Genomic DNA, 22086 nt, shown 5'->3' on the forward strand with positions numbered 1-22086 from the left:
AAGGCTGCCATACCCCCGAATGAATCTTCGGTAGTAGCCCGTGAGTCCCAGAAAGGCTCGGACCTCCGTCTGGGTGATGGGTGGTTCCCAGGCCAGGATGGCGTCGATCTTTGGCTGTAGCGGGGCGACCTGGCCACTCCCGACCTGGTGCCCCAAGTAGACCACGGATCCTTGCCCGATCTGGCACTTGCTGGCTTTTACTGTGAGGCCTGCCTGGCGCAGGGCGATTAGCATCCTTCGGAGGTGCTGGAGGTGCTCACTCCACTCTGAACTGAAGACAGCGATGTCGTCCAGGTATGCCGCGCTGAACTGTTCTAGCCCGGCCAGGACTCGGAACCTCCTGGTCTGGTTCCGGAGGGCCAGGACATATTGGAACACATCTCGGGGGGTGGTCTGGGGTGCTGCCTCCCACCCTTCCTTAACTAAACTGAGGGGACCTCGGACGGGGTGCCCATAGAGTAATTCAAACGGGCTGAACCCTAAGGACTTCTGGGGGACCTCCCGGTAAGCGAACAAGAGGCAGGGGAGCAGGACGTCCCACTTACGCCGGAGGGGCTCTTCTAGGCCAGCGATCATCCCTTTCAAAGTCCTATTAAACCTCTCTACTAGGCCGTTCCCTTGGGGATGGTACGGGGTGGTGAACTTATAGGACACCCCACATTGTTGCCACAGGGACGTCATATACCTGGATATAAAATTAGTGCCGCGATCGCTCACGACCTCGCGGGGGAATCCCACCCTGGAGAAGATCCCCATCAGGGCCCGGCCCACCACGGGGGCCGTAATGGTGCGTAGGGGAATAGCCTCTGGGTAGCGGGTGGCGTGGTCCACTAGGACCAAGATGAAACGGTGACCTTGGGGGGTGGGGGGGTCCAGTGGCCCCACGATGTCGATCCCGACTCGTTCGAAGGGGGTACTGACGACCGGGAAGGGTTGGAGGGGAGCCTTGCGCTTCCCCCCACTCTTCCCACTGGCTTGGCACGTGGGGCAGGACTTGCAGTGGGCCTCTACCGCTGCTTTCATCTTAGGCCAATAAAAATGGGTCACGAGACGGCTGTAGGTCTTGTCCTGACCCAGGTGACCGGCGAGGGGGACATCGTGGGCTAAGCCCAGGAGGAAATCCCGGAAGCGGAGAGGTACCACCAGTACCCGTCCGGAACCCAGCTCCACTGATTTCTGCTCACTATACAGGACGTTATTCTCCCAATAGATTCGGTGCGTTCCGGTCTGGTCACCTGCGGCTTGGCCCTCGGCCTGGCGCCGCAGCCCGACCAGGGAAGGACAGGTGGCTTGTTCCTGGCAAAATTCTTCTCGGGTGGGCCCGCCCTCGTGGCGCCAATGGGCCAACTCGGGTAGATCCCCCAACTCGGGGACCGGGGCGGGGTCGGATGGTGCGGGTTCGTCGCTGGCGACGGACCCTTCCGATGGGGGAACGGGAGGACCCTCGGCGGGGACGGTGCTGGCTACTTCGACCGGGGTGCTCTCGATTTCTCTCCGGGGAGTGAGTCGGGCTGTCATAGATCGGGTGGTGGCACACACCCACTCGGGGAGTCCCATCATTCCTAGGTGGGCCTTGCGCTCTACGTGCTTCCAGGGAGAACTCTCCAGGTCGTTCCCTAAGAGGCAGTCGACCGGCTGGGAGGTTCTTACGGCCACCTTGAGTTTACCTATCACCCCTCCCCACTCAAATGGCACCAGGGCCACCTGACACATACTTTCCCTATTGTCTGCAGATATCACGGGGCAAAAGACATTGGGGAGGATCTGCTCCTCGGGAACTAGGTGCCTGAGGACACCGGTGATACTGGCCCCGGTGTCCCGCAGGGCCTCTACCTGGTGGCCATTGATCTTGACGAGCTGCCCATATTTCTGTGTGTTGGACGGTAGGAGGCTACCAGGGATCATTTCCCTATCTCCCAGGGATACTAGGGCCATCGCGGCTGGTTCCCACTCCTCGGCTTCCTCAACCTCCTCCCCTAGGGCCACGTTGGCTATCTGTCTCGCAGGGGTGACTTGGGTGGCCATGGGGCACTCTGGGTCATTGGCGTAGTGCCCGGGTTCCTGGCAGCGGAAACATGTGACGGTCACCCGGTGTCCCCGTCTCCCAGGGGGCCCTGTTACTGGTGGGGGGGCGCCGGGAAAGGTGGAGGTGGTGTCTTCGGGGGGCTAGGCTGGGACTCCCTCGGCCCTCCCTGGTTCCCTCCCCCTCTCTGGCGGGGTGGTCCCTGACTGGTTCGGGGGTACTCTCCTACCATGCCCCGGGAGACCCGGGTGTTGGTCCAGCGGTCGGCCTCCACGGCCAGCTTCCGGGGATCTGTGAGCTTGCTATCCAGCAGATGTTGACGTAGCTCTACGAAGCAGTTCGCAGCCAGATGTTCCCATAACATGAGGTCGGTGAGTTCGGCAAGGGTGGTGACTTTGCTGCCCTTGACCCACCCATCGAAGGCCCGACTAAAAAAGTTTACATACTCCACCCAGGTGGTGCCCGGGATCTTCCTGCAGTCCCGGAACCGTTGGCGGTACATTTCTGGGGTGAGGCCGTATCTTGTGAGGAGAGCCTCTTTCATGTGGCTGTAGGAGGCCTGCAGGGAGAGGGGTAGGTCGAGCAGGGTGTCCCTTCCTTCGCTCAGAAACCGTCCCCACAACCCCGCCCCCCAGTCCTTCTGTGGAATCCGATGGGAGGTCATGGCGACCTCGTAGGCCCGAAACCATTGCTGAATGTCATCGTTTTTATAATATTCTTTGACCACATCCTTGGGGATGTGGACCTTCTGTTCCGCTGGGGGGGCCGTCTCTCGGTTCCCCGAGGGCCTCCCGTCCTCATTTCGGGCCTTGAGCTCGAGTTCCTTTAAGCTCCGTTCGTGCTCCAGTTGGAGCTTTCTTCCTTCGTGCTCCCGTTGGAGCTTCTTTTCTTCCAGTTCGCCTTGTACACGCATTTGCTCTACTGCTAGCTTCTTCTCCGCTAACTTCAATTCGCCCTCGATTTTGAGTTTGGCTAACTCGAGTTCATGACTGCGGCTTCTCTCTCTGTCCGCGAGCTCTTCCGGGGATAGGCCCCCGTCTGGTACGATGCCTCGCACCTGATTGCTACTGCTTTCACTTTGGGGGGGTTCGGCTTCGTCGGGGCGCTCCCCCGTGCCTTCCGGGCGGGAGGCCCCGGTCTCCACCCAAGTTTTCAGTGCTTTCTGCAAGTCTTCCTTAGTGTTGAGGCCAGTGGTAGCGATTTTAAGTTCTTTGCAAAATTGTTTTAGCTCTTTGTGTGTGTATTCTTCCAGATGCTCCACCTGGAACACTCTGTTGGCGTTGGTTTCTGCGGAGCTCGTGGCGCTTCCTTCTGCCATCTTTGTTGGTCGTGCGTCCGTCGTTTACTGTACGATCTCTAGGTGATGGGCCCGAATCCCGTCGCTTGCCACCAATGTTAGACGGCGACCTCAGAGGAGCCCGGAAGGGGGTCCTGACTACCCTGAGACCCACCCTCAAAGTATCGTAGCCGGGCACTGGCGGGAGATTCCCCAGGGGGAGGACTCTCGCAGCTAGGATCGTACTTCTGGCACCACACGACACAGAGGGACCACACTGGGTATTCTCAGAACAAGTTTTATCAAACAGGTATCACTGCAAATATGTACAAGGTGAGCACGGGCTCAAGAGTCTCGGAAAGGTAGGGGGTAGCGGGACTGTCTCTGGTAACGGTTCAAAGGAGGGACGTACCCGGCGCACAGCTCACAATCCTCGAGCTGGGGGGTAGGCTGGTTGTCGTGGGGTCCGGCGGGACCGGTGGAGTCTGTGGAAGCCGCGAGTCACTCAGCGGGCTCAGGTACAAGTTCGGAGGTCTTACGATCTTCAGGGAGCCGCGAGTCACTCAGCAGGGCTCAGGTACAAGTTCGGAGGTCTTACGATCTTCAGGGAGCCGCGAGTCACTCAGCAGGGCTCAGGTACAAGTTCGGAGGTCTTACGATCTTCAGGGAGCCGCGAGTCACTCAGCAGGGCTCAGGTACAAGTTCGGAGGTCTTACGATCTTCAGGGAGCCGCGAGTCACTCAGCAGGGCTCAGGTGAGTTCCAGTTCCAGGAGCCGCGACCACGTCAGCAGGCTCTCGTTGTTCCAGCGTCGAATCTCCCGGACAGCCCCAGAGCACCCCTTGTTATAGTTCGACCCCTCTTTGATGTCCGGAGTCTGTGCAGGCAGGGGTCTTGTCACCTGGGGGTCGCTTGTCGGGATTTCCTGCTATAGTCTTTTGATTCTTTCAGGGCCGGGTCGGGAGGAGTCCCAGACACCCAGCAGGCGTGGAGCCAGCCCTCAGGGAGGCCGGAGGGCCGATCGAAACCCATCGTCCCGGGGGAGTTCAGAGGTGCGATAGAAACTGCTCCTCCCTCTCTCATCCCCTGGAAGCGGGATGTCCTCCAGCCGGAGTGGCGCCTCTATGCCCGGGTCGCGCTGGGGCCGGGCGGCCATCTTGGTGCATGAAGTGGGCACGCGGGCCCGGGGTGGCCGAAAGGGGAGAGGCCCGGGACGGGGATGTCCGGGTCGGTGCGTGTGTCCTGGTGGGGAGGTTCGGCGGGGCCGGGGGCTTGGGCTGTATGTACCAGGTTTCGGTGGTGCGGGGGCACGCAGGGCCATTCTACGAGGCCGGGTCCAACAGTAGTGAAGGTAATATCAATGTCAGGCGCAGTGGAGGTGATGTTGTGGTTAGTAGTGCAGGTCATGAGGTCAGTAGTAACAGTTATGTAGTGGTCAGTAGTAGAGGTGAATTAAAAATTTGCGAACATTGGTGACAAGAATTTTCAATTCTATTAAGGACTACGGAGGCGAGGATTATGCTTCTCAATCTTTACTAGAAGCTCACACCAGCCAATAAAAACAGAGATAAAAACCACGTGACAACCATAGAGTCCCGTCCATATAAGGTCCCTGTCAGCACATAGAGTCCTCTTTCTTTGTAACAGTAGAAAAAGTCCAATCACGACCTTGTCTTGAGGATCACCGATAGCTAGGGCCTGCTTCAACCAACGAACTGTGCGCCCAACGGGGCCGAACTTCTCACTGGATCCCGATCCATATAACTCGCTTGAGAGCGGAACAATGAACTGCGAAGCGTCCAATCAAACCATAGCCGGGGTTACTTGCTGTCAGTACCTGAAAGAAAGGAAACACCCCGTAAAAGCCGCTTGTGACAACAGCAGTACATCACGAATACTTAGGGTGGGAAAATACACAAAGCAATGCAATCCATAGCATGATCAAATCAATAAATCATCATAACAGCAAATGCAACTATGAAATCCATAACATTACACCAGACATTGTGTATCTCCGAGTGGGATAATCCTCGCCTCCGTAGTCCTTAATAGAATTGAAAATTCTTGTCACGAATGTTCGCAAATTTTTAATTCTATGTCAGGACCGGAGGCTCCGATTATGCTTGTTCAAAGCTGAGCCACCACCATTGAAGCAACATTGACAATAGGCTTATAGTAAAACGTTTTAAAAGTAGTTTCATTAGACCAGTCAGCCGCACTCATAATGTCTGCCAGGCTGACCCCCGCCCCAAATGCTTTCGAGGCCATGGCTCCGCGTGCAGAGTGGGCTCCAAATTTGGAGATATCAATCCCTGCTTCGCCCATGAGCCAACGCATCCATCGCGATAAGGTAGCTGGAGTCACTGGGCGAAACGGCTTCTGCAAAGCAATAAGCAACTGTCCTTGCATATTAGCACGAAATTCCTCAGTACTTACTTCGTAATCTTTAATACATTGCACCACACACAGTTTAGGATTATTAGGAAAACTCGGGTACGTGACTGAAGCAGTGTTACACTTCGTTCTCCTGGACAAAGTGAATGTCACCCCCTCCGGGGTAAATCTACGCCCCGCCAAATCAAGCGCTCGGACGTCAGAAACCCGTTTGCAAGAAACGAGACATAAGAGCATAGTCAGCTTGGCCGATAGTTGCTTACGCGACAAGAACCTGTTGGATGGCCAGGATTCTAGGAATCTAAGGACAAGAGAGACATCCCACAGGTGAGAGTACTTTGGGCAAGGGGGTTTCGCCATCCTGACTCCTCTCAGCAATTTACATACCAAAGGATGCTCCCCAATGGGTTTACCTTCTACCGGTAAATGCCCCGCCGATATGGCGGATCGAAAGTTGTTGACCGTCCTGTATGCTAACCCAGAGGAAGCCATAGAGGCTAAAAAGTTGACCACTAAAGACACATGTGCTTTAGCGGGATCCACGTCCCGTTGAACGCACCAATCACTCCATCTTTTCCCAGATGAGGCATATCGCTTGTGGGTATTGGCCGACCAAGCTTCTTTGATGAAGTTAGTAGCCTCTCGCGAAAGGCCCGGAACACGCCACCTGTCCCTGAAACCCGCCAAGCAACGAGTGGAAGCTGGCCCGATGCCACCAAAGGATGAGGATTCTGAAGAGGGTCCAGCAATAGGTTCTGCAACTGGGGAAGAAGAATCGGACTCGCACAACTCATGTCTAGCAATACCGGAAACCATGCTTGAGCCCTCCATAAAGGGGTGATCAAAATTAGTTCTGCCTGAAAAGCCCTTGCTCGCGCTAGAACTCGTGGAATCATGAGGAACGGGGGAAATGCGTAGCAGAGAGACCTCGGCCATTCCTGCAGGAATGCATCCGTGGCTAACGCCTCCGGATCCGGCCTCCAACTGAAAAATTGGGGAACTTGTCTGTTCAGTCGGGACGCAAATAGGTCTATCTGACAAGGGCCCCAACGATGGGTCAGGTGCCGAAACACCGTGGGTAACAGCATCCAATCGCTGGAATCCTGCAGATGGCGAGAATTCCAATCCGCCACTTGGTTGCTGGAACCGGGCAGGTATTCCGCAACAACCGAAATTCTGTTCTGCAGACAGAAGTGCCAGAAGTCCTTGGCGATCTCCGCCAACATTCGTGACTTGGTACCACCCAGCTTGTTGACGTAACGTACTGCCGATATATTGTCCATCCGGAGGAGGATACAACAATCTGCTTTCTGAGGCGAAAGACATCTGATCGCAAAGGAACCAGCCAGCAGTTCCAGGCAGTTGATATGTAATTGAAGTTCTTCCGGCGACCAGCGACCACCCGTGGACAACGTGCCGCACCGGGCTCCCCAACCCCAACGGCTGGCATCCGATTCGATTACCACATCCGGGGTCGATCCGAAAAGCGCCCGGCCGTTCCAGGCCTCCATGTGGTGTAACCACCAATCCATCTCCAGCCTCGCCTTCTCTGAGAGAGGTATCTGTTCTGAGTAACTGAGGCCTTTTCGGAGATGGCGGATCTTGAGCCTCTGAAGGGCCCTGTAGTGGAGGGGGCCCGGGAAGATCGCTTGGATGGAAGAAGCCAGGAGCCCCACTATGCGGGCTAACGATCTCAAGGACGTCGTCTGCTTGCGCAGGGTCGATCGCAACTCCTTCTTGATTGCCCTGACCTTTGGCATCGGCAGCAAGAGTTGACACGATACGGAATTGATCAGAAACCCCAGAAATTCGATGGACTGAGAGGGAGTTAACACTGACTTCTGCGGGTTGACAATGAACCCCAAACCCTGTAGCAGGTTGATCGCCCAATTGAGGTGCGTTTGTACCGTCTGAGGGGAGGACGCCAAAATAAATATGTCGTCCAGGTAAATTATGAGGCGGACTCCTCGGGCCCTGAGAGACTCCACCACCGGTCTCAGGAGCTTCGTGAAGCACCACGGCGCCGACGACAGACCGAACGGAAGGACCTTGTACTCGTAGCATACCGTTCCCCAGACAAACTGCAGGAACCTCCTGTGGGGGGGAAAATGGGAATGGAGAGGTACGCGTCTTTCAGGTCCAAACGGACCATCCAGTCTCCTTCCTGGAGAAGATCGCGGAGCAGATGGATACCCTCCATCTTGAAATGCCTGTAAACAATCCACGAGTTGAACTCTTTGAGGTTTAACACCAACCGGGAGCCGCCCCCTTTCTTTTCTACGAGAAAAACCGTGCTCAGGAAACCATGAGGGTGTATCACGGAGGGCGCAATTGCGCCCTTCTGCAATAGGGACTCGATCTCTGCCGCGATAAAGCTCTGATCTTGTTGGGAAAAATACAGAGGGGGAGGGCGAGAGGCCTGTGACGGGGAGGCGTACATCTCCAGCCTGTATCCTTGTACAGTCTGTAACACCCATGCATCCTGCGAAATTTTGCGCCATTTGCTTAGAAAATATGCCACTCTGCCCCCAATGTCACTTCCGAAAAGGGAATGAGGCTCACCTGAGTTTCCGGCATCGTGCTGGTTGTCGGAGTTTCCTCCAAATCTGCCACCTTTACGGAACCTGTTTCTGGAACGTCGCGAGGGGTAGAAGTTGTAGGTATTGGCGGTGTTGTCCTGATAACCTCCTCTTTGTTGGCCGCGTTGGGCGCCTTGGTTATACCCCCGGCCGAACGAGCGCCCGCGAAAGCGTCCGGCCCTGCCAAAAACCGGGCGGAAAGCCCGTTTCAAAGAACCCTGGGCCTTGTCAAGCCCACTAAATGTGGCAACAAACTTTGTGAGTTCCTTTAGAAAAGGCTGCCCAAACAGGAGACCTTGGGCTAGCGGCCCTGATTCCGACGTGGCTAACTCGGCCAGCCTGGGGTCCAACTTTAAGAGGATGGATCTGCGCCGCTCCGTTGATAGCCAATCAATTCATCCGGGTTAAGTGCCATGGCGGATTCTTTGGCCCTAAAGCCGAGCTCGAGAATCTTCGTCAGGGGCCCTATGACGTCCAGTAGTTTATCTTGGCAGGAGCGCCAGGACCTGTCCAAGCCTTTCTTAGGATCCTTAGAATATTTTTTCAAGTAAGTCAGCATAGACGGGTCTACTTCCGGGGTAGCCGCCACCTTATCCGCCAGGTCAGGTCTGGGGCACTCCGACCGTAGTCGTGCCCGCACATCCGTGTCAAACGCCTGACGCAGGTGGGACTGGACATAGTCCGCCACCTCTTGGGGCGGGAGCCAGGATGTGGAATTAGGATGAATAATGTCTGCTGGCTCGAACGTGAGAACCTTAGGTGATGAGTACGGACCAGAATGCTTTTCCTTCCTTGCCTTTTTGGAAGGACGAGGGGATTCTTCCTCGTCAGTGGTAGGGTCAGGGGAGGTGTCCCGACCATCATCCTCCTGGGAGATTTCTGTAATTGCAGCCTCCCTATTAGGAGTAGAACGCTCCGCTCCGCCATCGATCTGGCTAGCTTAGCGAAATCCGCAGCGTGGGGATTCACCCTTCCTTTACCCCCAGATTTAGCCCGGGGAGCTGACGATGGAAGCCAGCCTTGTTGTTTTGCGTAAGAACAAAGATGGCGCTTCAAAGGCGCAATCGCTCTAACCAAAGCCGAATTGACCGACTGCTGGACACCCGCGTCCAATGCCTCCACGAGGTCATATTCCATAGACCCTGAGAAGTCTTCATCATAATAGTAATAATCCTCCTCATAGTATTCAGACATATTGTCACACAGTGAGCAATCAACGACCCTGGAGGAATCTTTGTGACTTCAGACAAGCTCACAAGCAATATTCTCACAAAGGAGGTCAGGGGGAGTGGTAACCCCAGGCAAGCCCCAACACAGTCACCAACGGTGAATGAAACTGCTTATTTTAGGATGTGGAGGGAGGGAGGGCTTGCACAACACCCCACTCTAGGCAAAGCCTATGCTGAATTATACAGCCCCACTGTATGCATAAACAGAGGGGCGTCTGAGGAGCCAAAAGATGAGCCTTTTGCCTGAAACGGCACAGATGTGGGTTATAAGCAGCTTCAACACGCTGCTCCGGTGTTCGATTTAAGCCCCAGTCACTTTCGCGGGCAAAAATGCCCGCCGCGCATGCGCGCTAGCCCAGGCTCACACAACAACAAAAGAGGACTGCGCGTCAGGCAGACGCGCGTCCCCGCTCCTCCAAACCTCCCGCTCCACAGAAACCGAGCGTTCCGAGGGAATGATCCCAACGAGACAAACGGCAACCGGTAAGCGCTCGCAGCGCGTTACCCTTAAAGACAAACAATAGCAAAATCAGCCGCAGCGAGGTAAAACCTCATAGAACAGGAGTCGCGCTAGTAGCGATCGCGCACCTATGCCTGCGCGCACCTTGTAGTAGAAATAATATTCTTGGGCATACAAACGCCACACTACCATTAATCATAACAATACTACCACATTCAAGACAGAGAAAATATAAGGTACTTAACTGGCTGCGGAGCAGCAAAGAAAGAGGACTCTATGTGCTGACAGGGACCTTATATGGACGGGACTCTATGGTTGTCACGTGGTTTTTATCTCTGTTTTTATTGGCTGCTGTGAGCTTCTAGTAAAGATTGAGAAGCATAATCGGAGCCTCCGGTCCTGACATAGAATTAGTGGTCAGTAGTAAAGGTGATGTAACGGCTCAGTAGGAGAGGTGATATAATGATTAGCAGGGGAGGTGATGTGGTGATTAGTTGTGGTGTTTAGTAGTAGAGGTGATATACTGATTAGTAGTGGAGATGATGTAGTTAGTCGTTGATGCGATGGTGTATTTGGTAGTGAAGGTAATGTAGTGGTCAAGTACAGTGGAGGTGATGTAGTGGTTAGTAGTGCAGGTCATGTGGTTATGTGGTGGTCAGTAGTAGAGGTGAATTGGTGGTCAGTAGTAAAGGTGATGTAGTGGTCAGTGGTAGAGGTGAAGTAGTGGTCAGCAGGGGATGTGATATAGTGGTTAGTAGTGGACGTGATGCAGTTGAGGTGGTGTAGTGGTCAGTGGTAGAAATGATGTAGTAGTCAGTTTTAGAGCTGGTGTAGTGGTCAATAGTAGAGGTGATGTAGTGGTCAGTAGTGGAGGTGATGTAGTGGTCCGTAGCAGAGGTAATTTAGTGGTCAGTAGGGGAGGTGATGTAGTGGTTAATAGTGGAGGGGATGTAGTGGTCAGTAGTAGAGGTGATGCAGTGATCAGTAGTAGAGGTGATGTAGTAGAGGTGATGTAGTGGTCTGTAACAGGGGTGATGTAGTGGTTAGTAGTAGAGGTGATGTAGTATTTAGTAGTAGAGGTGCCATAGTGGTCAGTAGTAGAGGTGATGTAGTGGTTAATAATGGAGGTGATGTAGTGGTCAGTAGTAGAGGCGATGCAGTGGTCAGTAGTAGAGGTAATATAGTGGAGGTGAAGTTGTGGTCAGTAGTAGAGGTGATGTAGTGGTTAGTAGGGGCGGTGATTTAGTGGCCAGTAGTAGCAGTGATGTAGTGGTCAGTAGTAGAGGTGATGTAGTGGTCAGTGGTGGAGGTGATGTCGTGGTCAGTAGCAGAGGTGATGTAGTGGTCTGTAGGGGATGTGCTATAGTGGTTAGTAGTGGATGTGATGCAGTTGAGGTGGTGTAGTGGTCAGTAGTAGAAGTGATGTAGTAGTCAGTACTAGAGGTGGTGTAGTGGTCAATAGTAGAGGTGATGTAGTGGTCAGTAGTGGAGGCGATGTAGTGTCAGTAGTAGAGGTTATGTAGTGGTTAGTAGTGGAGGTCATGTGGTCAGTAGTTGAGGTGATGTAGTGATCAGTAGCAGAGGTGATGTAGGGGTCAATAGTAGAGGTGATGTAGTGGTTAATTATGGAGATCATGTGGTCAGTAGTACAGGTGATATAGTGGTCAGTAGTAGAGGTGAATTAGTAGTCAGTAGTAGAGGTGAATTAGTGGTCAGTAGTAGAGGTAATGAAGTAGTCAGTAGTAGAGGTGATGTATTGATTAGCAGGGTAGGTGATGTGGTTATTAGAAGTGGTGGTCAGTAGTAGAGGTGATGTGGTGGTCAGAAGTAGAGGTGGTGTACTGGTTAGTAGTGGAGGTGATGTAGTTAGTTGTTGATGCGATGGTGTAGTTGGTAGTGAAGGTAATGTAGTGGTCAGTTGCATTGGAGGTGATGTAGTGGTTAGTAGTGCAGGTCATGTAGTCAGTAGTAGTGGTTATGTAGTGGTCAGTAGTAGAGGTGATGCAGTGATCAGTAGTAGAGGTGATGTAGTAGAGGTGATGTGGTGGTCTGTAACAGGGGTGATGTAGTGGTTAGTAGTAGAGGTGATGTAGTATTTAGTAGTAGAGGTGCCATAGTGGTCAGTAGTAGAGGTGATGTAGTGGTTAATAATGGAGGTGATGTAGTGGTCAGTAGTAGAGGCGATGCAGTGGTCAGTAGTAGAGGTAATATAGTGGAGGTGAAGTTGTGGTCAGTAGTAGAGGTGATGTAGTGGTTAGTAGGGGCGGTGATTTAGTGGCCAGTAGTAGCAGTGATGTAGTGGTCTGTAGTAGAGGTGATGTAGTGGTCAGTGGTGGAGGTGATGTCGTGGTCAGTAGCAGAGGTGATGTAGTGGTCTGTAGGGGATGTGCTATAGTGGTTAGTAGTGGATGTGATGCAGTTGAGGTGGTGTAGTGGTCAGTAGTAGAAGTGATGTAGTAGTCAGTACTAGAGGTGGTGTAGTGGTCAATAGTAGAGGTGATGTAGTGGTCAGTAGTGGAGGCGATGTAGTGTCAGTAGTAGAGGTTATGTAGTGGTTAGTAGTGGAGGTCATGTGGTCAGTAGTTGAGGTGATGTAGTGATCAGTAGCAGAGGTGATGTAGGGGTCAATAGTAGAGGTGATGTAGTGGTTAATTATGGAGATCATGTGGTCAGTAGTACAGGTGATATAGTGGTCAGTAGTAGAGGTGAATTAGTAGTCAGTAGTAGAGGTGAATTAGTGGTCAGTAGTAGAGGTAATGAAGTAGTCAGTAGTAGAGGTGATGTATTGATTAGCAGGGTAGGTGATGTGGTTATTAGAAGTGGTGGTCAGTAGTAGAGGTGATGTGGTGGTCAGAAGTAGAGGTGGTGTACTGGTTAGTAGTGGAGGTGATGTAGTTAGTTGTTGATGCGATGGTGTAGTTGGTAGTGAAGGTAATGTAGTGGTCAGTTGCATTGGAGGTGATGTAGTGGTTAGTAGTGCAGGTCATGTAGTCAGTAGTAGTGGTTATGTAGTGGTCAGTAGTAGAGGTGAATGAGTGGTCAGTAGTAAAGGTGATGTAGTGGTCAGTAGTAGAGGTGATGTAGTGGTCAGCAGGGGATGTGATATAGTGGTTAGTAGTGGACGTGATGCAGTTGAGGTGGTGTAGTGGTCAGTAGTAAAGGTGATGTAGTGGTCAGTAGTAGAGGTGATGTAATGAGTAGCAGGGGAGGTGATGTGGTGATTAGTTGTGGTGTTTAGTAGTAGAGGTGATGTACTGGTTAGTAGCGGAGATGATGTAGTTAGTCGTCGATGCGATAGTGTTCTTGGTAGTTAAGATAATGTAGTAGTCTGGTGAAGTGGAGGTGATGTAGTGGTTAGTAGTGGAGGCAATTTAGGGGTCAGGTGATGCAGTGGTCAGACGATGCAATGGTGTGAAATTGAAATGCAGTTGAGATCAACTCTATTTTCTGAGATGGGGGGCTTGCTGCCTTCATAGCACCCCCAGACCCGCACAGTGACGAGTCAAAGGTACTCCCTGCGCAAGAGAGCGTCCTGCCTACACCCCAGGGAGGCACATGTGCTCTGTCCTGTGTCGCAAGCAAGACTTGCAGGGGACCTGCTCCTTTGACACGGTATCCATATCTCCGGGGACTCTGGAGCAGGATCAGGGGCCTAGCCTTGTCATGCACCCTCCCGCCATCCTTCCCTCTTTCCCCTTCTCCTTCCCCTTCTCTGATACCTCTTGTCCTAAAGCCTTACAGGCTGAACAGCAGCAGCAGTGAGACCTCTCCCTTGTGTTTCCCACGCCCTGCTGGAACCCAGAGGTGTGCTCACTCAGTGCTCTGTGCCTCCAGACACTCACTGCTTGTTTCTCTTCATTTCAGTGTCTTCTGGGATTATGCTTTGGTGGTGCCCATCAGTCAGATCGTCTGCATTCACTGTCACCAGAAGCGTGAGTATTCCTCTATTTCTTTTTCAAAACCAGTGCATGCACCTGTGGCATTCAGAGGGCGAGATCAGGGCACCCTGATACCGCTGTGGCTCTTGGGTAAAGTGCTTCAGCACCCCAACTCTCTCACTAACTCAGGTGACAGCCGCACTCCATAGGAGAGCGCGCAGGCACCTCTCAGCTGGAAAGGTCCACCAGGGAGGCTTTTTTTTTTGGTACATGTTTATTGAGAAGTACATGTCAGTTTATAAACAATACATAAAAAAAGGAGTATAAACAAATCAAATTATGGCCACACAATAAATTACTATGAAATATTACCTCTCAGATTTTTAAATATAAAAAGGATAATACAGATATCAAAAGATACAATAGTTGAGGTACTCATAAAACCTGGAAAGGAAGAAATAGATAAGGTGGACTAGGGAGGAGATGATAAAGATAGCATACAGTATGTAGTAAACCATGTATTATAGATAGTTGGAAGATAGTAGCGATAATATCATACAAATATAATATTTCAAGTGAAGATATTCCCACTAACTCAACAATTTCAAATAGTTGAACAGTAAGTCCTAATTCAAATCACCAGGGAGGCTTTTAACATAATATAAAACATGGAATCAGCCTTAGTCACTAGGTATCTGGGACTATGCATGTCCCTATTGAAACAGAATAGGAAAGACCATTTCATACATAAGGTCCTATATAGTGGCCTAGTGGAGATGCCCTCTCAGCCCATTTGTTTGTCTGAAATTCTTCAGCAGTAGTTTGTTTTACCAGTTATAATTTACTTAGAATAGGGAAGGGCGCATTGCCGAGGTGTATTCCATAAAGAGATCTATTGACCGGTGGGTGCCTAGAATGTGAATGGTTGCTATTATCCTGTTACGTAAACTCTATATCATATGCATAGTAAAAGATGTTCAGATTGACAAAGTTCCCAGTTTAAAATTGCTCATGAATGTTTCAAATGCTTGTGATGGCAGAGATATGGGACCATATCATGAATGTACGCACTCACGCAGGGGACAGCCGTGCACCAGTTTTTGTGCGATTGCAATGTCGTAAGCCTTAAACTTAACAGAAGGGCGTGGCTTGCTGAGTGCTCCGGGACCCCTCCACCATCCGCCCGTAATCCTAGCCTACAACGAGCCATCAGGACCTGTATCTCCTTCCCTGGCACGGTGCTCTGGCGGAACGTCCAGGGGTGCAGATCTTCACACTGGGACCCCCTGAAGCAGTGGACCGGCCCGCCGAGTGCAGCGGACAAAATGGCGGATCCCGGTCTGTGATCGCATCCCTGGACGATCTTTGCCATCTTCCACGAGAAGCGGCGCCCGGCCCCGAAAGCTGAGGGGCTCTCCGACACTGACCCCCGGGTCCGCTGTGACCGACGGCCCGGCTTGTTGCTGGATTTGTTTCTTGCTCTCCTCGCTGCCTCTTATATGCGGCTGCTGGCGCCCGGCCCTCCTGTGGCGCGGCCGCTTCACTGCATGCGGTGTCGGGCGGCTGGGGAAAAGGAGACAGTCTCCCCCCCATGCACACCAGCCTGATCCTTGGAGGCCCGGAGCCGCGCTGTGACAAGTGGCGCTGCGAGTGACGCCTGAGGCTATCGAGCCCGCCCGTGCCTCGGCCCCTCTGGCGGAGTGATCAGGAGAGCGACCACCATATCGGGCTGCAGGAGCCGCGAAGTATAGCTGTGAGCCACGAGGCGAGGTGAGGGTTCGCTGGCGACTGCGGGCCTGTGGAGGGACGAGCATTGGAGTGGGTGAGTCCTGGCGGCGATGGGGTCCAGGGACAGTTGAGTGGAGCCTGCCGCGCACGCAGGCAGCCACTGTTCGGGGGGGGGCGGCCCTGAGCGGTCCCCCTCATTGCCCTGCCAGACTGGTTCTCCCCCCGGAGGGTACGTTGCTGGAACCGCCTCACCTTCCGAGCTGACAGGGTCCTGATACCACACTTTGGGCCATGCGGCGGCCCCTGGGTTGAGGTTGACCCGGTTCTCCATATCGGCCGCAGAACCGAGTGGCCTAGACCACACGGCGGATCCTCTACCGCCTTGGGGGCCACGGATGGGCTGTCCTCGCCTGGGAGACTGTGCTGGAGCATGAGGGAGAGCCCTCCCTACCCTACTGCTACATCCTGATTCCCCCCCCCAGGCCGCATCAACAATTGAGGACCTGCTGTTGGTGCTTTCGGCCGCACGCACCGAGCGGTACCTGTTTGGTGTTTGGGAGGGCTCGTTGGTCCACATTTGTGGCGCGGGGCAGTGGCCGTGGGCAGCGGCACCTCCCCCACGCCGTCACACCCAGGAATCTTGGCTCTGGAAGCGGGGCGACTTGTTGCCTGAGTTGTAAGGACTGCAGCCTTGTCCGATGGGGCCCTGTCTGCGGCGCTGGGGCCTGGCCTCTAGTCACCTCACTTTCCCCCTCCCCTCCCCCGAAGACCCACTTTGTCCGGGACAGCGGAGTCGGCCGCACGCATCGGGCGGCGGCGATCTGGTCCCAATTGTGCCTCGGTGTTGGTTGTCCCACCTGCTTGACTTCGGGCCTCCCACGAGGGCTCACAGGTTACCCCCACTGCAGGATCCACCTACAGGGTACCCGGGCACTGCAGCTCCTTGGGGTGCCACCATGGGCAGGACGGACAGGTCGGCAAAGGCTCCTGCCACCCAAACCAAAATGGACCGTTTCACCACCTTGGAGGCAGGCACACCTGGGGGAACCGCAGAACAGGAGCCACCGCCCTCAGCGGAGTTGTCTACTATCCTCGCAAACCTTGGTGGAGGGCAAGATCGCGGAGGTGCGCGTGGACATAACTCTTATCCGGCAAGATCTCCGAAACGCCAACGCCCAGATCAAGGAAACTGAAACTTGTATCACCACCGTGGAAGACGATGTACAGCAGCTCAAGGGGCAGGTGGCCCGCCTTCAATTTCACACTCAGGAGTTGCACCGCCGGGCAGAGGATGCAGAGAACAGGTCCCGACGCAATAATCTTCGCCTGGTGGGTTTCCCGGAGGGGGCGGAGCAGGGCCGCACGGTGGACTTTCTGGAGAAATGGCTCAGATCATGGGTCTCTGAGGGCTCTCTCTCTCCCTGGTTCACGATTGAGCGGGCCCATCGGTCCCTGGCCCCTAAGCCCTCTCACCGCGTGCGGCCCACCGACCAATCATAATGTGGGTCCTTAACTTCAAAGACCGGGATGCCATCCTGTCAAACAGCAGCGGCTCCTGTACGAAAATCACGCTATCAAGATTTTCCCGGACTACACCCGCGAGGTCCAGAGCCAGCGCCGCTCCTTCGACGACGTTAAACAAAAGCTGAGGGCACTCAATATCCACTACCAGCTCCTCTTCCCGGCACACTTGCGAGTGGTATTCGCCAACAAGGCCTTGTTCTTCGACAGCCCAACAGAGGCCTGGACCTGGGCGACGGAGGAACGCCTGTTGTACACTGATGACTGAGCCCCGCACCGGGGGGGGCGGGGGCGGACCTGTTTGCCTCTCACCTCCCCGGTCCCAACGTAACCGCTCCGGCAGGCGCCGTGGACAGACGTTCTCATCTACTTGGCAGATCCTGCCCGGTCTGGCCCCCATTGTCTTCGTATCTTGCAGTCCTTCGAACGGGCCTCAGGCCTCTGTTTGAATCCCAACAAATCGGTCCTGGTTCCCCTTCACTTCTCCCGAGAATGCTTTGACTGGCAGTCCAAAATACCTCTACGTCGTCAATCATTCAAATACCTGGGGATCTGGGTGACCTTGCTGCTTGAGCTCAGCTGGGCCCTCAATGTCACTCCACTGGTGAAGCGAGCCAAGGCGGATCTCCAGCGGTGGCAGTCGTTGCCCCTCAACCCCAGGGGAGGGTGGCACTTTTCAAAATGATGGTGCTCCCCCGCTTCCTTTACATGCTTCAGAACACCCCCATGTGCTTTCCCAGGGCCTGGTTCCGTGAACTTGGCGGCTTAGCCAACAAGTTCTTATGCGGGAAGGGTAGGTCTAGGTTAGCGCTCGCCTCGTTCGGGGGTTTGGGGATGACTCGCCTTTATCTATACTAATTAGCCACGCGACTTCTCTCCATACATGACTGGTTCAATGGGGGGTGGTCCGATCCGGCCTACAGGCTCGAACTTGGGGAGCTGGGCCTTGCCAGAATCCAATCCTTTCTATATGGGACCCCGATTGCTTCCCGTCTTCCGGAGGTGACACGCTCTGTATTACTGGCCTGGCGGGCAGTACTGCGGCACACCAACTGGACACACACACTGACCCACTATACACCTCTGTGGCATGGACCTGGCTCAGGGAAGTGACCGGGGTTCAGGGCTTTGAAGCTTGCGACCTCATAGGCATCACGCAGCTGGGGGAAATTTGGGTGGGGGATCATATGCCTCCTTCGAATATCTCCAAACCAGGTACACGCTGCATCACTCGCAATTCTTTCGCTACCTCCAGCTGCGGCATGCCCTACGCTCATACCTCGCAACAGGTACACGGTTGCCAGATCATAGCCCACCTGAAGCCTAGATTATGTTTGGGGACCTGGGGAGGGGTGGCCTTTCCCGCATACTGATTATCAACACCCGACTTCCTTAGACCGACTGCGGACGCAATGAGAGGACTGGGTGAGCCCCTTGGAAGAAGAGGACTGGCGAGACGCCCTTATGGCCCCCAGAACGGTCACCGCCTCCGCTAGGCTGCGCTTGGTGCAGCTCTACTATCTACGTGCCGCATATCTCACACCTGTACGCCTTCACCGCGCGGGGCTTATCCGTCCTCAGCCTGTACCAGGTGTGGCTATGACCCCGCTGACTTCCTCCACATGGTTTGGGCCTGTCCCCTCCTGGCAGGATTTTGGAAGGGCATCGAAGAAGAACTCTCTGAGGTTCTAGGGTGGGGGCTTCCACACAACCCCAAGCACACGATCCTTGGCATCACTGATGGGTTGGACGGGTCACGCAACGAAAAACTGTTCTTCACTACAGCTATGGTGGTGGCCAAAAGAGACATTGCGGCCTCCGGGAAATGCCCTGAACCTCCAACTGTGGGGCGTTGGCGGAATGGGGTGGACTGGTGCGCCACACAGGAGAAAGTTATTTCTCCAGTATTAGGGTGTCTTTCATAGATTCACATGCTTGAATATTCCCCGTCGTCGGAGTGGGAGTCCCACGGTAAATAAAATAGCAATATATACATATATATATAGTAAAATATATACATAAGTAATCATATAATTAGTGCATATAGGTGTAAAACACACATAGTGTACCTATAAGAGAAAAACTCCATAGGAATACAATGGAGAGAGACAAAAGACCTTTGTAGTCTATCTCTGTCATTATGTAAGTCCGAACTCCAGCCAATCAGGCGTCAGCCCCTCTCTAGAACCTTCTCCTCAGAGCTTCTCACCTCAGATTTTCTACCGCACGTCGTGTGACAGGGAGTCTCCCTGAGCTCTGCTCAGTTTTGTCAGTGAGGATGTCTTCTAGTAAGAAATCTTTGTTTAGACCATGCTCTTCATGTGGAAAACTGCGTTTGTTCTCTGAGGACCCACACAGTAAGTGTATTTACTGTTTATATCCTGACCATGAGGTGGCAAAATGTAAGTTTTGTAGAACTTTTTCTACAAAAACTCTAAAGGACAGAGAAGGCCGCCTGCTTTTATGGCTACAGAGACTGAAGGACAAGGATAACTCTCCCTCTGATGTGGAAAGTCTCTTTTCTGGTCGTTCTCAACCAGCCTCTAAGCGCAGTAGTGTGCAGGAGTTACCATCTCCTTTCCTGAAGAAAAAGAAGCTGGCTTTGCCTCTGACAACTGCCACCTTTGTGGTTTCACCTACTGCTTTGTCGCCTATGGGACACTGTTCTCAGGCTGCTGAGGCGTCTACTTCCCATTCCTCGGGGAAAACTTTGTCAGCCTCGTCGACGATGCTCCCGACGACGAGATCTGCTGTTTCTACCTCGTCGACGGTGACCCCGACGACGACGTCAGCTGCTTCGTCGTCGACGAGCGTTATGTCGACGTTATCCTCGTCGACGATTACCATCACTTCTTCAAGGGCGGTGACTTCTGTTGTGCCCATTACTTCGACGTCGACGAAGAAGGTAAAGGTTCCGTCGACGAAGACTGTGTCGTCGACGAAGACGTCGTCGAGCTCGTCGACGCCCATTCCGTCGGCGAAGAAAAAGAAGATCCCGACGACGACACTGTCGACGGTGGTTCCGTCGACGAAAGCCTTGTCTACGAAGACGGCAGCGGCTCCGTCGACGGTGGCTCCGTCGACGGCGGCTCCGTCGACGGCGACCCCGTCGACGGCGACCCCGTCGACGGCGAATCCGACGACGGCAATCTTGTTGCCACAGACGTCGTCGACGATAATTCCGTCGACCATCATTCCTTCGACGACGGCTCCGTCGACGAGTACATCCCCACAGACATTCGTAAGGGTACGAATACGCGGTGTGGCGACTACCCAGAAAACAAGAAGGGAAGGAGTTTCTTGGACACCATTACCTCCTACTGTGGGCTTGGAGAGCCAGGAACATAATATTCCTTTGGGAGTTGCACAGCCTCCCTCACCATTATTTGCTACAGATTCGGATCAGGAATCCGAGGGGTTACCGGAGTCTTTCGGAACGGCACAAAGTCCATCCGACTTGGTTATTAAGTGCCAGGATGTCAGTAGTGAGGATGAGGATCCGGTATTTATACACCAGGCCCCTCCGAAGCATAAAACGGCGACTCTTCCTCTGTCGCTCATTACTAATCTCCAACGCATGTTGGACGACTACAACCAACGGTTCCCTCTATCCCCTCAACGTTCAGAGATTCCGTCAACCCCGGTGATTCCAGCAATTATTCCACCGGTACCTATTGTAAATCCTGCTCCACAGATGCCGCCTGTACCTCCACGACAGGTTCCGGAAAGGGTGTTGCCTCATTATGAGCCTGTAGAGGAAGGCCCTCAGGACCCAGAAGAGGGTGAAATCCCTGATGATGATGGGGATGTAGATGACAATGATGATGATATGGCGGAGTGGGACAATTACCAGGCACAAACACCATCCCCCTCACAAATAGTAACAGGGGATTCACCTCCAGTGGACATAGCCAATTTTCACCAACTGATGGAAAGGGCATCACACCGTTTTAAGTTAACAACGGAGCGCAGGGAGGAAGATTGCTTCCTTTATGATTTCAAGAATCAACCCTACAAACAGACTCATGCTATTCCCATAGTTGAGTTTATTTGGGAAGAAGGCAAGAAATTAATGCAGACACCGAATACCTTGCCAGCTCAGGTGCCTCGATTGGAAAAGAAATATAAGGCACCGATAGGAACCCCAGCATGCCTCACGGGTCAGGCTAAACCTGAGTCGGTCGTTACGCAGGCAGCGCAACGTAAGGCGAAAAATCCGGCATCTTCTATCACCTCGCCTCCGGATCGTGACGGACGTCGGATGGATGCCATAGGGCGTAAATTCTCTTCTATGGCCTCTACGGTGGTTAGAGCAGCTAATGCCTTGGCCATCCTGGGACGATATGACAGACAAGTTTGGGCTGATATCTCGGATGTGGTTCAGGAGTTACCAGAGCCATCTAAAGTGGAGGCAATGAAGTTGCTCCAAGAGGGAGAAGCGGCATCGGCGGAAATAATCGATTGTGCAGTGGACATCGCCTGCATGGGTTTCCGTCAGCTTGCCGGAGCGGCTGTTCTGCGTAGGCAAGGATGGTTAAAATCTACATCCTTTCGTCAGGAGGTTCAGTCTATGATCTTAAACATGGCATATGACGGCGAGTCTTTATTTGGGAGCCACGTCGATGAAGCTCTACAGTCCATAAAGAAAGACACTGAAACAGCTAGATCACTAGGAAACCTTCAATTTCAGCGGAGTAATTTTCGTGGTGCACGCGGACGCGGCACCTCCTCAAGTTTTCGAAGAGACAATAAACAATACAAACCTTACAATCAAGGGTCCAACCGTTACTCTTATGGACAGCAACAGCAAACATCACGGCAGCAAACCTCCAAGTCATATAGAGGAAAATCCTCATACAGAGGATCCGCATCAAAGAGACAGTGACTCTTACCGGACAGACAAGGTTGGAGGTCGAATCTCTCTGTTCTTTTCCCAATGGTCCTCCATCTCAAAGGACCGTTGGGTTTTGGACATTGTGAAGAAGGGACACGCCTTAGA

At 53.3% G+C, this 22086-nt stretch overlaps 1 protein-coding gene across 2 annotated transcripts in view; it reads left to right on the plus strand.

The window, feature by feature from the left end:
* SGSM2 (small G protein signaling modulator 2) overlaps positions 1 to 22086 on the plus strand; it is a 1127811-nt gene that overhangs the window by 734221 nt on the left and 371504 nt on the right. For both annotated transcript variants that reach the window (XM_085649947.1, XM_085649948.1), the window contains exon 9: positions 13825 to 13892. In XM_085649947.1, the coding sequence (XP_085506073.1) occupies positions 13825 to 13892 (68 nt within the window). The remainder of the gene's footprint in view (positions 1 to 13824; positions 13893 to 22086) is intronic.

Source organism: Triturus cristatus, chromosome 3_2 (assembly GCF_964204655.1).
Source record: "Triturus cristatus chromosome 3_2, aTriCri1.1, whole genome shotgun sequence".
NCBI lineage: Eukaryota > Metazoa > Chordata > Amphibia > Caudata > Salamandridae > Triturus > Triturus cristatus.